Source organism: Gopherus evgoodei, chromosome 11 (genome assembly GCF_007399415.2).
Source record: "Gopherus evgoodei ecotype Sinaloan lineage chromosome 11, rGopEvg1_v1.p, whole genome shotgun sequence".
Classification (NCBI taxonomy): Eukaryota; Metazoa; Chordata; order Testudines; family Testudinidae; genus Gopherus; species Gopherus evgoodei.
In genome coordinates, this window is record NC_044332.1 from 41815635 (window position 1) to 41833277 (window position 17643).

Here is a 17643-nt window from a genome sequence, read left to right on the forward strand (position 1 = left end):
ATTGGTTGGAGTTACAGAATTCAGATCTGGATCAGGAATGGCAGGAGGCTGTGAGTAAATAGCAGCAAAGGGGGGAAAGGAAGCAAGGGGGAAGAGGGATATGGAGCAGCTGGAAGGAAGGATGGAGAGGAGCATGGGTGGCAAAAAGAGAGGCTAACAATGAGGGACTGTGAGGAAGAAGGCTGTAAAAAGTTGTGACAAATAGCCAATCAGCATGCACAAAACAGTGTCCAAGGTTCAAACTGAGAAACCTTATTCAGTTTCTTCCATCACAGTCACTGACTGAAAAGTGTAAAGATCTTTCTAGAGTTTCCCCATAACCTCGGTATTTCACTTTCAAGTTAGAGGAAGTGTTATAAATAAGTTATGAGTATCCCATATTCTGAAGCATTTCTGGACTGAACTTCTGTTCCAAGGATACACTTTTGTATATAATCTACATAGGTTTTTCATTTCTTTCCTGCTAGAAGAATGAGTTGGATTTATACCTTGTAATAGCTACATTCTAATATCAGACCCTGTATGTTGTTTGCTTGCTAACAAGAATGTTTAGCTATTGCTAAGTTTTTTCTATTTTTAACATTTCCACTGAAATTAACACATGAAAGCATTAGAAATGCAGCAGTCCAGTGCATACAATGCCTATTAACTTCAGTGGGGTTCCAAATCCACAGCGATTAGAGCGTAAGACCCTTAACAGGGATTTGTTTGTGTGTGAAGGACATGACTATGGGAAGAGGTACACTCATTTAGAGCCTGATCCAAAGCCCATTAAAGTCAACGGAAAAACTCCAAGTCACTTCAGTGAGCTCTGGATCGTGTTCTTTGCTCTTACTGGAATGCATTGGATTCAATTATTTTTTCACAGAACTCTGAGAGGGAAAAGACCCCTCAGCCATCCAGGCCATATCCCTGCCAGTGCAGGATTGTCCCCTATATGTTTCCCATTGATAACTGGAAAGATGATGGAACAAGTTATTAACTAATCAATTTGTAAGCAACTAGAGGAAAATAGGGTTATAAGGAATAACTAACATGGATTTATCAAGAACAAATCATGCCCAAAAAAACTAATTTCCTTCTTTGACAGAGTTACTGGCCTAATGGAAAGGGAGGAAGCAGCAGACATGATATCTCTTGATTTTAGTACAGCTTTTGACACAGTCCCCCATGACATTCTCATCAGCAAACTAGGGAAATATGATCTAGATGAAATTTCAGTAAGGTGGGTGCAAAACTAGTTGCAATGCTGTACTCAGAGAATAGTTATCAAAGGTTCACTGTGCAACTGAGAAGGTATACCTAGTGGAGTTCTGCAGGGGTCAGGCCTGGGTCTGATACTATTTAATATTTTAATTAATAACTTAGATAACAGAGTGGAGACTATGCTTATAAAATCTGCAGGTGATACCCAGCAGGGAAGGGTTGCACGTACTTTGAATGATAAGGTTAGAATTCAAAGCAATCCTGACAAATTGGGGAACTGGTCTGAATTCAACAAGATGAATTCATTATAAATAATTGCACTTAGGAAGGGAAAACAAAATGCACAACTATAAAATGGAAAATAACTGGCTAGGTGGCAGTGCTGTTGAAAAAGATCTGGGAGTTATAGTGGATCACAAATCGAATATGACTCAACAATGTGCTGCAGTTGCAAAAAAAGTTAGTATCATTCTGGGGTGTATTTACAAGAGTGTTACATATCAGACACAGGCGGTAACTGTCCTGCTCTAATCAGCACTGGTGAGGCCTCAGCTGGAATAGTGTGTTCAATTCTGGGGACCACAGTTTAGAAAGATGTGGATAAACTGGAAAGACTCCAGAGAAGAGCAACAAAAATGACAATGGTTTAGAAAACCTGACCTATAAGGAAAGGTTTAAAAGATAGACATGTGCAGTCTTGAGAAAAGACAACTGAGGGGGAACTTGATAATGGTTTTCATACATGTTAAGGGCAGTTTAAAGAGGATGGTTATCAATTGTTCTCCATGTTCACTGAAGGCAGGACAAGATGTAACTGGCTTAATCTGCAGCAACAGAGTTTTAGGTTAGAAATTAGGGGAAATGTTCTAGATATAAAAGAGTATTTAAGATCTGGAATAGGCTTCCAAGGGAGGTTATGGAAGCCCCATCATTGAAGGTTTTAAGAACAGGTTGGACAAATACCTGTCAAAGATGGTCTAGGTTTATGTGGTCCTGCTTCAGTGCAGATGAATGGACTAGATGACTTCTCCAGGTCCCTTCCAACCCCACATTTCTATGCTGTCTTGTCAGGGCCAGGACATGGACAGCCTGGCTTAGGGGATAGCACTGGGCATGGGCTGAGGGGCCAGGAGCCAGTTTCCAGGAATCAGGCCAGGTTAGAATACCAGGAGATCCAAATCAAGAGACAAATGGGTGGGGAGTGATCAAGAGTCAGTAACCAAGAGCCAGACAGAATCAGGAACCCAGGAGGTCAGATTCGGCACATGGAACCAGGATGCAATTACCAAGAGTCAGGATACCAGGAGGTCAGGTTCAGGACATGGAACCAGAGGGCAGGAACCAGGAAGCAGTTACTTAGGGTCAGGCTGAGCCAGGATACCTGGAGGTCAGGATCAGAAGGCAGGAACAGATCAACGCCAGACCAGCAGTCCATGGCAGGGAGAAGCCCAGTTGTACCTGTTTCCTCCTATGGCTTAAAAAGCAGCTACAGTCTATTCAGGAGCCTTGGACCTCTCCCAATCACAAAGTAGGCTTGTGCCCTGTTGGACATCATGGATCCTGGTCCCAGCTGCTGTCTGAGAGCTGCTGGGTGGGGGACTGGAATGTGATGACTCAAAGACCCATGAGGCCTGACATTTCTATGATTGTTTTGTCCAGTTTAGTTTTAAAAGTCCCAAGCAGTGTGGATTCTACCAGCTCTGTTTCCTTCCTTAAATTTTCTTCCATTGTTCCTAGTTATACAACCCGGCCGTGTTCATTTACTCGCCTCCTTGGTGCAGATATCCTTCAAATATTTGTAGACTGTTACTTCCTCCACAATTAGTGCATAATTAAGGTGATAGACAGATAGATAAATTTTCCTAAGAAATCAATCCTTCCAGCCCCAGGATAATATTGTTGCTCTTTCAGGGTCTGATCCATTATCTTCAATGGGCTTTGGATCAGTCCTTTAGAGGACACAGCAAGAAAGAATAATAATTCTACTAAAAAAAGAGAACTATCCTGCTCTTTGGTCATTTATTGGAAATTAATTTGTGGTCTCATCAGGAGCAGTGCCAGACCTTCTGGCGCCCTAGGCAGAATTTGGGGGGTGGCATTTTGTGCGCTCCCCACAGGGCGTGAGGGAGCTTCCGGTTCCGCTCCCGTCGCTCCGCCGAAGAAGGACCTTCCGCCGAAATGCCGCAGGCGACAGTGGCAGTCATTGAGTTGCTCAATTGCCTGCCGCTGTTTTCCGCGGCACATCGGCACAAGGTCCTTCTTTGGCAGCGCGACGGGAACAGAACTGGAAGCTCCTGTGTGCCCCGTGGGGAGCGCACAAAATGCCGCCCCCCGAATCCTGGCACCCTAGGCAACCACCTAGAGTCACCTAATGGAAGCGCCGGCCCTGGGTCTTACTCCAATTTCTAGTTGACAAGTGTCTAAATCATAATGCCGCTCTTATTGGCATGCTTGTTGACAGTCTGATCAGAAAGACCCAGGATTGAATTAGCATGGCAACTGAACTATTCTATCACCCAAATTCAGGGACTAAGGAATATTGGGGTTTTAGTGTAGGGAAGCTTTCACTGATGCTGGCTATGCTGTATCTGTCCCTTGAACAAGTAGATGACTCCTGTGTCCAAATCTGTCAGTCTGGTACTTTTCACTAGCATTAACATTTCTTAAATTAATTCATGAGGGTTAATTGTCCTTTCCTTGATGAAACACCTCAAAATTCTATGTTAATGTGATGAAATGCGTAGCGCAGGGGTCGGCAGCCTTTCAGAAGTGGTGTGCCAAGTCTTCATTTATTAAGTCTAATTTAAGGTTTCACGTGCCAGTAATATATTTTAACATTTTTAGAAGGTCCCTTTCTATAAGTCTATAATATATAACTAAACTATTGTTGTATGTAAAGTAAATAAGGTTTTTAAAATGTTTAAGACACTTCATTTAAAATTAAATTAAAATGCAGAGCCCCTGGACCAGTGGCCAGGATCCGGGCAGCATGAGTGCCACTAAAAATCAGCTTGTGTGCTGCCTTCAGCATGCATGTCATAGGTTGCCTAACCCTGGTGTAGCGCATACAGCCAGTCTGACACACAAAAATGTTGTTGGAAATGGAAAGGTATGGACCAGCTGTAGCCATGTATGTAGAGGAACGAGGACATGATATTTTCAGAGAATCCAAAAGAAATACATGAGTCACTCGCTGCAAGGATTCGAATCAGTCCAGTCAGCGAAATGGCCAACTGAGAATCAATGACATTGGAATAATAGAGGATGGTTTGCAGAAATGAGATATGTACAGTAAATCAATACTTCATAACATTATTGTCCAGTATAACCTGGTGGCATTTTATATTTCCAGATGAAATGTTTGTTTGACTGTCATTATCATAGTCACCACAGAATTCTACAACAAACTTCAGTGTAATGTCATCCCTGCATCATTGTGTGTGTATATATGTACAGATAGCAGAAACTTTACTTGTAAATGCCATTTAAAATATACAACAATGAAAACCTGAAAGAAACGGAGAGCCTCCATTTTAGCATGAGACACTATGGGAGAGTGAAAAACTGGGGGCTACCTCCCTCCATATACATACCTTTTAACTTCGTATTTTTATCCAGGTTGGGGTGGGTATGTAGAGAGCAGTGTGCCTCCCCAGGAACTTCCATCTCAGCATACTGGTGGATCATCCAATGCTGTATAATTGAGAATCTGCACAAGCAATTGAATGTTGAGTTCCCTTTCCTCCATCTCCTTTGATTTGCTTTGCACCAGCACTCCAGAGAGCTAAATATGTTTGTTTGGGCCTATGAATAAATAAGCTGATCATGAGAGCAGGGTTTATTACTTACACAAGCCAAAAGGCAGTGGAATTTTTTAATTAATTAATTTATTTCATTGTGATAGATTGGATCAATAGATACTAAGAGAAGATATTATGAGCCCATTGTATTGTTTTCCCTCCATACATAAGGAACAACCATAGACTTTCAATCAAATGACTTCTTTTCAGTTAAGGGAAAACAACAAGAAGGAACAAAAGTAAAGTCTCCATGAGTGAGCACCATGTGCATGTCTCCTCTGTAAGAGACTACAGCAATTCTAAGAACAAAAATGGCTGATGTCTCTGCCACCAGCAGATTTCTTAGAAATTCAGAAGGGTCTGACACGTAAAATAAGAACTTCATAGGGTCACGGCTTCATGTGCACACCTTGCTCTAAAGGCCTGCCTCCTTATTGTGACTGTCCTGCTCATGAAAGGTGCCAAATTGACGGCCATGGAAAATTAAATTCAGAGGATTATGTACTATACAATGCAGGTAGCTATGCTGCAAGCTTCCCCCATGTGCAATGCTTCCACACACTGCTCCTTCAGTATGCTTGAACCAAGTCCTGGAGACAAAATCTTTGAGTATGAGAGATGCCTGTGACCCTAAAAACTCCTCAAGGCCCATTGGCAAAGGGTTGACTGTTCTGTAACAGCAACTCCTATCTGACCTGCCAAACTCACTGCTCACCAAACATACTGCTTTCACGGTATTTATCTATAAAGAATGCCTTGTGAGGTATCAATGAACACTCATATCACACTGGTCATCAATAGCATTACAAGATATATGCATGGTCTAGGTGGAAGAAATTTTGCATACCTACCAAAAATACATGTGTAACCAGGCAGTTGACAAACGGTGTTTTTTTTCTTCCAGACAGTAGATAAGATGTATCTTTCTCTGTCACATGTAAATTAAGCCAACACTAGGGAAGCCTTGTTCGCATGTGAGGTCAATAGGTAAAACCAACAGGAGGGAGCACACTGAACATCAAGCATTGGGGAGAAGAGTCTTATTTGGGGGTGAATTTCAAAGGCTTACTGGACTATAAGAGGAAGGAAAAAAAGACATGTTTCTATTCCATTTACATGATTCTATTCCATTTATTACCCTTGTAGGGTGTGGGGAGATATTCATGAAAACTTGAATTCTGGTTATGACTGAAAACCAGCAGGTCTGAGAAAGACTGAATGCTTGCAAGGAACTCCACTCTATTAAATAGAAAAGATAACCATTAATAAGTGTAGACCTAGGATTGAATTTGATGGTTTTGTTTTATTTGTAACCTATTGTTCTTACTATCCTTACTCGTGAGCTCTTAAAACCTTTGTTAATAAATGTATATTTATTTTCACTATAGCTAGATTACAGTGCTGTGTTGTTATAAAGAATCTGATCCAGAGTTATTCTAGTCTAGCTGTGAGTACTCTTCCCCTTCAGGGATAGCCTACTTGGTTATTCATATGAATGTCCAGTAACAGGAGTTGGATACAACAGAGGGGCAACAGAGAGACACTAGCAGAGGGGCTCGGGAATTGGCATGTCTGTCAGTAGCCTGCACAAGAGAGAGATTGATCTGCAGAGACCTGGAAGTCAGTGCGTGTTGGTGGCCAGAGGCTGTTGGTTTTTATGGATAGACAAGACTTCTTCACACCAGGGGCATGCACAAAGATGGGGGCCAGGGTGGGAAGCAGCAGCATGGGACCCCCTCCAATAATTAGTGGGGACACAGAACTCCTCTGGCCCTAGGGCCCTGACAGGGAGAGCAAGCTCTTCTGGCTCTGGAGCACAGAGAGGTCACAGAACATGCCCCTCCAAAAACAATCAAATTTAAATTCCTTCTCCATGCTAAGGGTAGATAGTAGCAAGGAACCTCACAACTCTGAGTAACCCTGGGGAGCATGACAGTGCCAACATGCTCAGTGCTGAAACTGCTAAAAAGGGCATTGGATATAGTATGGACACCAGGAACTGGACTGAGATGGTCAAACACCACTAGATGGTCAAACAGCCCCCCTGACGGTAGCAACTTTTGTCACTGCTCACTATCACCTGAACTGGATTTAAAACAGTACCTGGAGATGACAAGCACCATATCCCATTAGCAGTCCCTCTTCCCATCCAGCACCCAACATAGTCTATTATGTCTTGTGGAAGTGGATAGTTTTTAGTACTGGCATTCTAGCTCGTAAAATGCAAAGCAGAAGAAAATCACTTCTCTCAAAAAAAATAATAAAATTTCTGCCATTAAGGAGTTTAAGTAGTAAATACACACTATTTATCTTATCAGAGTAGACACCCCATCTTAGATATTGCAAAGTCATGCAGACATATCAGTGAGTAGGGAGAGAGATAAATCATACACAGAAATCAAAGCATCCACATGTCCCATTCCATAGATCTTCCTATCCCTTGCTGTTATTTAACACTATGACATGATTGCAGCCCTTCTAAACTGGTTTGAGTATTCATCTGATAAAATTTATGGACATTAGTTTTGAAATCTGGAGCCTCCCTTGCTGCTTTAATTGCCATGTCCTGTTCTATATTTGTGCCACGGCAACCAGAGGAACTGCTGCCTCAGTCTGAATAATTTGTGGAACGGTAGTGTCAATTCACATCTGGGTCGGGTACAAGGAGATAACATTATGACGCAGAACCTCAGACAGCCTCATCTGCATATAAATAGACCTAATCAGAAATGCAAATTGCAATCAGAAGAAATTTTAAAAGCCTGTGATAATTGTGCGATTGTGCAGATAACAAAAGGTCAAACACTTTTATTGTCACAGCTTTTAAACTGCTATCAGCCAGTGGTGATTCTTCCTTTACAAATGCAATGTGGGAAAGGCAACCATATGCCAATTTGCAGACAACCTTGGACAAATTCTTGAGAGATTTTTCCTATTATTACCATAGCCCTCTTGTTAAACCCTATTTCACACTGACAATAAAATCTTGACTTGTCCAGTTAGAAACCCCAATCAGGTGATCATAAAGCAAAACAAAAACAGATCATGTGAAATGAAATATTCAGGTGATATTAATAAGTATGGAGAGAGCTTCCATCTTCTTTTTATATGTATATTGTACATCTTATCATCCAAGGGCAAATTAACAAAAGAAATGATGGACACAATTTAGTGAAACTGACAGATTGCTACATAACATTCTCAAAATTACATGTATGTCTTCCACAATCAGACAAGTCTAAGATTCCAGAGGAATGCCATTTAAAAACATTATGCTACATTTCAGATACTCACTTCTGCCTCTGTTGAAACAAATGCTTTTATCAATTACAGATAAGAATATTACATTTGCAGTCTATTGTCGATGGTTAATAAAATCAAAACCCAAGAGAAGAATAAAGTAAATTTAGAATTCTATTATTTCAACTAGCCCTTACTATTAATTATTTCTAAAGCCAGATTGAATAGGAATCCTCATAATGATGATAACTCTCTTTTATCTGTTTTCCAGTGATGGTTTCTTACAATTCGAGGAGAAATTGTTTACCAAATATTTATTTTACTTCTCACTAGACTCCCTGTGAACAACAAAGTGAGTCAAGAGAGCCATCTAGTGCCATACCTTGGAATCTTAAAAAGCGTTTTCACAGGATGCATGTCAAATAAAGGTGGGTCTCCATCACCCAATTCAATAGCTGTGATCCCAAGGGACCATACGTCACAACGAGCATCATAAGAGTAGTCATACTGCTGTTCACAAGCAATGACCTATCAGATAAAAGCAGGAAAAACAATGTATTAACCTTCTCATCAATTCGTGCTGTCCTCGCATGACATTAATGCACTTTTGATTACCAAAATCACATGCAACTTCTATTTCTGCAGCTTTGCCTGCATTTCCCAGATGGAAATGTCTTATAGAATTATAACCTCTCCTTAGGTTTGTTCGTTTTTATTTAAAAAAATATCCCCACAAAATTTAATAGAGAATTATACCCCTGCTATAGAACTGTACAGGCTGCTTCAAACAACTCTACAAAAAAATCTCTATTAAATTCTATATATTTTAATTTCTACTGAAACCTATTGCAATTCTATTACATACCTATTAACTTCTATTTTGTAAGGTGCAAGGGTGATTCGCATGATAAAAATATTCCATCACTCACTCTCATCAGTCAATTTCTTGCAAATATATGTAGTTTGCCCCCCCCCGGATTTGAGTAAATAGAAAAAGCTAAATCAATATATCATGGGCCTGATCTAAAAGCCCACTGAAGTTAATGGAAGCTTTTCCATAGACTTCAAAGGGGCTTTGGATCAGGACCTGTGCACCAGGACGTGTATGCACCCTGCCAGTGAAAGTCAGTATCTACATTCTTATGATCACAAGTTTCACAACTAGATCTGAGCTCAAAACAAACCCCTAAATGTGAACATCCGCAAACCTTGCTGTGGAGGTCAGAAACCAAATCCAGGTTAAAATTTGATCCTTGTCTCTATAAATGCACGAAACAAAACCTCAGATCCAAAAACCCTTGCACTTATTGTGGTTTGGAATCTTGCATCAAATTTTCCAGCTCAAATGCCTCACCACCACCAAGTGCTTTGAAAAATTTTTATACTCTGTGGTGTCATTAATAGGTATGTGCATAGTTTTCTGCATAGTGTGAAATTAAATTGCAAATTTGTGTTTACTATAGACAGAATTGCTGACAGCACAAATTATTTTCCTATAAAATAAGTAAAGGGTGTTGAATATACAAGATAAGAAAATCTTGCAGAGGCAGTATAAGTTATGGTTAACATAAAAGCATCTCCTATTACAGCAATAATTTATTTTTAATCAGGTCCTTCCACTTGGTCTATCTAGTTTAGTTGTTTGTCTAGAGCAAATTGATTCAGAAAAATCAGATCCCATACCTGAACTTTCTCGCAAAGCTAGAACCAAATATTCAGATAACATTCCTCCCTAATTTTTTTCACTTTAGTATGTCAGATAACTTCCTGCTTCTATTCTGTTCTCTTTAGTTTCGTATATCACCCTCATCAGCGGGATGTCTGAGTGTTCTCCAGTAGTGCATTAAACATCATCATCATCTGTCATGTGAGGTTGCTTTTTTTCCCTCTTATGCTCACTCGAGAGGTAAAATTAAAGTAAAAAGTTTGTGGGGGTTCTTCATTGCTGTGGGAGTTCATTCCATAATCTTGGACTGTTCCCCAGGAAAGGTCCGTCTCCTAAACAGACAAGCTTTACTCTGGCAGTGGATAGTTCCATTATATCTGAGAAGTGGAGTTGTCAACCACTGTCCTCATCCCAGAGCTTTAGATGATCATGTAGGTATCATCCTAGGCCCAAGCAATTGAGTGCCTTAAAAATATGGACCAAGACCTTAAATTTGGCATGGTATTCTATGGGATGCTAGTGTAAAGACCAGTCTGATGTGCTCACAGTAGCCCATGTTGCTAAAAAGATACGTTATCATGTTCTGTACTAGTTAGAGTTTCTGGATGGCTGCATGCCCAGGTATGTTGCAGTGCTGTAGGACTGGAAGCACCAAAATACTCTACAGGCAGAACAGGAATCAAGACATACAGCAATTGTCTGTGTGGTCACTGTGGGCCAGAAGAAGTAGATATTTGCTGGGCTGCCTATGATGGCAGAACTCATGGAGTTAGCTATGCTAGCCACAGGGAATAAAAGTAGAAGTCTAGTGATAAAGCCGCTTCATGACAGGTCCTGCTCCAGAGGTCTGGATAACTTCTTATTTTTATAGTACCATATGAGTCTTCGCACATGCAGGATGATACTTGCCCTGCCAAGAGGAGTTTATAATTTAGGGGTATAATTCTGCTCCCATTGAAAACCAATGCCAGTTTTGCCATTAACTTAATCAGGCCCTAAACTAGACAACATATGGACACAAAAGATGGGGAAAGAGAATGTAACACACAGGATTATGCAGTGGAGAAGTTTGGCATGTGTACTGCTAATTTGGGGACAGGATGACAGATGCATTTGTATGTACATTTATCGGAACTGAAACATCAAACCCTTTTGAGATTTGCCTAGGACTATTCAGAACTGCAGTTATTTTTGTCTTGGCTTCAGTAGATATAGCACATGTAGAAAAGCATAGCTGCAAGCATATAATATATAGCAGAACGATTATGACTGGAGCTCTGCTAGCTGGAGACAAGCACTGTATAATTAGCACTGCTGACCCACCAGATGAAAGGAGTCTTGAGTTTAAAGGGCTGAAGCTCCTGAGGAAAGGTGCTACTGTACTCAGTTGACAGCACTAGCTAAGCAGCTTATGAGGTGTGTGAGAACAATGCTGAAAGCAGAGCACAGTGTATAAAAAATGAACATGGTACAAAATTGTTACCCTTGTTCCAAGGAGAGCAAAACTGCTAACCATGTCCAACAAATAAAATAAACCAGCTGAATGTCTTTCCATATGACATTATGCAGCCTATTTAATTTAATCTGATCTCACTTTAGGGGTAAAAAATATTTTCCATCAGCCTTGTATACACTAGCTACATTTCCCAAAAGTCTTTCACTAGTTCAGTTCCACTGGTGTTTAGCAACACTGGAAGAGTTGGTGTAGGCACAGCGTCTCTCTCTCTCTCTCTCTCTCTCTCTCATACACACACACACACACCAGAGTAAACTCGAGACCTAAACTGGTTCTTTATTCCCATTTCTTTATTCATGACTTCCAGATCTTATTCAAAGATGAAATTTTTGGTAACATTTATCAATGAAAGATTAACTTTAAAAAAATCAATTAAAAAGTATTGAATTTCAGAACAATTTATATTAGTAGTTAAGTATCAGAGGGGTAGCCGTGTTAGTCTGGATCTGTAAAAACAGCAAAGAGTCCTGTGGCACCTTATAGACTAACAGATGTTTTGGAGCATGAGGTTTCGTGGGTGAATACTCACTTCATAATTATTGATTAGAGCACACAGTCTCCTTAACCCCATCCCTGTCTGTGCAGGGTTCATATACCCCATCACACACAGTTTTCAAGAGGAATTAGGCTTGGGGGCTCAGAGGTAATGGAAATTTCTTCACACTGCAGAGAAGCTTACCAAGCCCTCCATATCTGTCATTCCGGCTAGACTGGAATAGCATCTAGAACCACTGAACCATACAAAAATGATTGTGGCAACTGGCTATACATAATTACAGACCTATGGGGTATTCCTTCAGCTTTCCTCAAAGCCTCCCTTCATGGTGCCTAGCTAGGAAGTCAGCGATCCTGTAGGCGAAGGGTGAAATGATGCAAACACCCCCATTCTGCACAGCAGATTTGGTGCTGTATCTATCAGAAGGTCAAAAAAGCAGTGGGACATTTCTTCTTCAAGGACTTATCTTTAGCTTTCAAAACGTAGCTTTCTGAATTCCATTATATTGCGTCAATGCTGTTAGCAGCTCAAGAATAACTCTTTCATTCCTGTTGCAGTTCATTGTAGCTTTAGTTTGACCTTCATCAAAAAACTTAAATAAGAAAAAAAAATAATCAAGGAAGAAGCTAAATTTTCTCTAGTTTGTTTAAATTCTTTATCCACTTCCCAAAAACATCTGTGTTCCCAATGACACATCACTTTACTGAAATCATGTGAGTCAGCTCCTATAAGATGGTGACTCAGAGGAAGTCACAAACAGTTAGCCCATACATAGCTAATTAAATAGACATTTTTCTCGTTCACTTTCTTGAAAGGTCAAAAATATTTATTTGCTTGGCTACAAAGCTGCTACACTCTATCCCCAGATGACATTTGTCTAGATACTTGCATGGTCCTCATCACAGCATTGAGAGAGTTCTTCACAAATATTATGAAATTTGTTCTCAATATCCTGTGAGGCAGATGTAGCAGTTCCCCCATTTTGCAGTCAGGGAAGTGAAGTGAAGCATGGAGAGATTTATTCTCAGGATCAGCTAAAGGTCACAGAGATTATCTATGGCAGAACCAGGAAGTAAATCCAGATCTCCTGATTCCAAGTCCAGTGACTTAAACCACAAAGCCATCCTTTCCCTCCATAAGCATGGCATGTTGCCATTTATTCTAATTCTAAAATCTATTGTCTGAAGTTTGACAGCAAAATTCACTCTTCATCTAAACTTTCTTAGAAAGTTTATTTACAAGCTATGCCAAAATAATTAAATGAGTGTCACAGGAAGTTGCATTCATGATGGATGGTGTAGTGAAGGGATATAGGTGCTGTTTCCAGAACAATGTCATTGAGCTTCTGTAGGCTTCACAAACAGTTAAAGACTTACAATATTCCAGCAAAGAGAAGAGAACATGTGGAGCATCTTTAGATACTCTCCTGTCTACAGCTGAGAGCTTATGCCTTTAGTAAATACGGTACATGATAGTAAAACTACATTACAGCAAAAATCCCGGCATCCCAGGTGAGAAGCATTTAAAAATAATCAAATTCTCTGTCAATTATGAGTTCTCTTTGTTTCCAACTAAATTTAATCTGCAATTAAACATGCATCCAAGTGCATTTCAGGCAGTTTTCCATCACTCACCTCTAGCAAGAGAAGCTGATCAGAAAAGACATTGCATTTGTTGCCACCTTGCTAGTGAGTATGTAGAATGTATATGGATTGCATTAGCACAGACTGAGTGATTACTGAACTGAAGACAGTTTGCCATTTACCTTGGGATTTGTTAGGAGTTTACCATTGTGTGCCCTTCACAGAAGCTTGTGGTGGGGTGGGAGGGAAAGTAAGACTCTGCTTTATTGCTTCACCCATGGAAGATGAGCATGGACAGCAAAACAGTTGTTTGGAGGTTGGTTTGTGCAGCTGGTTGGTTTCTGTCTTGGAGTTTAAGGCCTTGTCTATACTACAAATGCTTTGCTGGTATAGCAGTATTGGTATAGCTATTCCAACAGAGCACCCTGGCATAGATGCATAGTATGCCAACAGAAGGAGTTTTTCTGTCAGCATTCTAATACCACCTCCACAAACAAGAATTAGCTGCACCTTCATTGTGGGATTTGCTGGCATAACTATGTCCGCTGGGGAGAGGGGGCTTCAGACACCTGACCAACATAGCTATGCAGACAAATCTTTGTATTGTAGGTCTGGCCTAAAACTGTGACTTCCTGGTCCCAAAACGATACTGCTGCCTATTTTGAGTACTGTATTAAAGTTAATGCTCATTCTCCTGTGCATTCAATTCCATAGACCCTACCATGGGGCTTCAGGACATATGTGGCTTTAAGGGACCAGATCCAGACCTAGCAATCACAAGTTCATTTTCAAGATCCACCCTTCCTGAAGAGCCTCCCGGTTTTGTCCTGTCTTCTGAGCTATAGCTGGTGTCTAGACAATCCTCTGCAGAGCAAGAATCTTTTAAATTGATACAAAAGGCAAAACTTTACAGCCTGCCTCCTCTGCAAGAGATCCAGAACCACATATTCCTGGGGACATGCCCTTCTGTCAAAAAGTGCTTTAAGCCCCTCAGGTTCTAAGGGACTGATGTTTGAGATTTTCTTTTTTCTTCTCTCTGCTGTGCAAGGAAGCTAGAAAGACAGAGGCATCAGAAGAAAATCCTAGACCAGGCAGTATGTTACCTACCCTATCTCCCTTGCTCAAATACATAGTCCAACTTGGATCATATCCAGAAGTATTCTTCCTCATTGACCCAAGCACAGACTGAGGAGGATTTCACCTTGGCTACTGTCCCCCAGGTCCAAAGCCTGGATCCTAGCAGAAGAGTACACTGTCTCTCACAATGTATGCTGAGCATGATGTGGCCCTGCTTCAGGCGGGACTTAGGCTCTACAGTAATACAAGCATAAATATAATAGTAAGTGCCAAACATTTCTTGAAACTTGTGTGCAATAAAATTCAAAATTGAATCTATGCTCTGCTGCTACCATAGTAGATTTATTGTATTGTTTTCCCACCAAATGAGTTCAATTTTCAGAAATTTCCATATTCATTCATCTTCATGCCAGATAATACCAATTCAGAGGAAGATGCAAGAATCTCCTTTATGGTCATTTATGAAATAGCCTATCCTGGGAGAAGTTTCTTCCTAACCCCAGATAGTTAATGTCTGGTTTATGCCCAAGATAATTTAAAATTAATATCCCTTTTGTTTTTAATTTTATCTGATGTAATTCATGCTATGAAAACAAATCTAACCTCTAGAAAGAGTCCTTTCAGTAATGTATCTTGTAATCAGTGCTATGAAAATAGACATTTGCCACACATGCATTACACATGCTGTAAATATATATTTTCAAAATTTTCCTCACTAAAGGCCAAAAGGCCACACATTTTCTTCTTAGATTTATTTTCTATTACAAAATGCAAACCAGTTTTGCATGCATAATCACTTTTAAATTACTTTCAGGCAGCAAAAAAATTAAAACGAATTTTTTTTATACTTTCTGATTTCTCACCTGTTTAAGTTGTCTCCCTTTATCATGTGGATTCCTAGAATTTCTTGTGGTAATCAGAATTTACAACCAAAAAATAGTTTCATATTTGAATGGCACCTAAATGCATAGTCAAAATGCTCTTATCAGAAGAGCTAATTTTAGCTAAATAGAAGTTAAAGCAAAGAGACCTAAAGCTATTAACCCAGGGCTGACCTTGAGTCCCATGATGTAGGCAAGCGAGCGGTGAACAAATAAATTGAAGGATGGAAATGGGGGAACATACTCAGTGCTTTTTAGAGGATTGTATGCACTGCACATGTCTATTTAGAATTAATTTTGAAACACAGAACAGAGTACAATTTTCAGATGAATGCAGTTCTGTGATTTGGATTGGGAGTTGGATTTTCTATTCCAGGTATTAGATGCCTTTAACTACAGGTATCAATCTGATTTTTAGGTTTTTATATAGTTTAGGTATAAACAAAAGAAACCTGCTCCAAGATGAAATCTGGCATAAGGCTACTGTTCTTGGAGCAAAAATCAGGCCCTGAACCTGAAAGCCCTTTATTCATGTGAATATTAGACATCAGAAGGACTGCTCTTGTAAAAATTTGCAGGATCAACTCATTGTTTTAGATATTTTTCAAATATATGAATGTAAACAAAAATATTGTGCTAGTTTAATATTTGTGTTTACATAATCTAGAGAGAGCACCTCATATTACAGTATCAGAGGGGTAGCTGTGTTAGTCTGGATCTGTAAAAAGCAGCAAAGAGTCCTTTGACACCTTATAGACTAACAGATGTATTGGAGCATGAGCTTTTGTGGGTGAATATCCATTTCGTCAGACACATGTGGTATTCACTCACAAAAGCTTATGCTCCAATACTTCAGTTAGTCTATAAGGTGCCACAGGACTGTCGCTCATATTACAGTGTGACACTGCAAGTATTTTCTCATTGTTCCAACATTCAGTTTATTCTCTCTCTCTCAAAACAAAAACAAACAAACAAACAACAGATTCAAAGCCAGAAAATAGACAGGAGTTTTTTAAAATAAAAGGTGCTGTGGGTATATCTAGTTAGAGCAGCAGGTGCTCAACATTCTCAGAAGCATGCTCTTGTGATCTGAAGTAGTAAATTTCATGGAGATGTCTATTTCACCAAGGAGGAGGAAAGCATTCTGCTTTATTGGAATAATCTTGCTGAATGCTATGTTCTCTTGGCTGGTAACGTGGACCCCAAACAGGGAGCTGATACAGTTCAGACTCCTTGTTTGAAGTCATAGTCCCATTTAAGTCAACAGCAAAACTCCCATTGATTTCTAGGATAGATGCTAGCAATGAAATCTTGGCTCCACTGACCTTCTATGATATCTTTTCCAAGGTGGATATGATATCTTTTACTATCTATACACTTCTTCAATGAACACATTATTAAATGTGTTGTGCTCAACAATCCCATAAGTAACTAGCATCTATTCATCTCTGTCAATTTCTGATGGTTATAAGTAAACTGTAAAAGTTGGTGTCCATGGAAACTCAATCTCTGTTGTTTTTAAGTCATTCCCAATGTCTGTTCCAGATCCTGTATGGCAATTCTTGTTCCTAAAGCTAGATTTGGCACAGGGTGACAATGCTAATTCACATTAGGTTTACACTTAAGTTCTGAGGTTCAGATTTCAGGCTGGACCAGGTCAAGAGTTTATCTTTAATACTGCTAACATCTTGTGAGCTTCTCTTGCAAAGTTTTGGATGAATGACATAATCTGATTTTGTGATATTTTCACTATTCAGGGTAAGAATCTTGCACTGTTCCTTTGACCACTTCTGAACTGGAACTGGAACTGGAAATAATCCACTGCTCCCCTGCCACCCATTCTTTTTTTCTTTTTCTTTTATTTTTTTTTAAGATTTGGAATACAAGATGTATAGGTGAGTTCAATTTAAAGGATTAAATTTGATTCTCCTCCTTTGTCCCCAGAGTACTTCAGGGATGACAGACACAGATTTTAGGTAACTTATTTAACAGGCAACAAGAAGTATTTATAAAAGTAACATCAGCAATGATGATGCTGAATCTAGCCTGGCTGTATTCTCTGTTTCAGTCTCTGCAAATGATTCCTATATGTGTGAGCCCATTATGATTAACATAATAACCAACTCTTAAGTTACCTCTTAGGTTTAATCTTTTTTTCCCCTGAGCTCTTCAGCTGCC

The 17643-nt window shown here is 39.8% G+C and overlaps 1 protein-coding gene across 1 annotated transcript in view; it reads right to left on the reverse strand.

Annotated features, from left to right (window-relative positions):
• Positions 1-17643, reverse strand: part of MYO3B (myosin IIIB) — a 394363-nt gene that overhangs the window by 302845 nt on the left and 73875 nt on the right. Inside the window, exon 8 of the mRNA XM_030580743.1 lies at positions 8629-8774. Within this exon, the coding sequence (XP_030436603.1) occupies positions 8629-8774 (146 nt within the window). The remainder of the gene's footprint in view (positions 1-8628; positions 8775-17643) is intronic.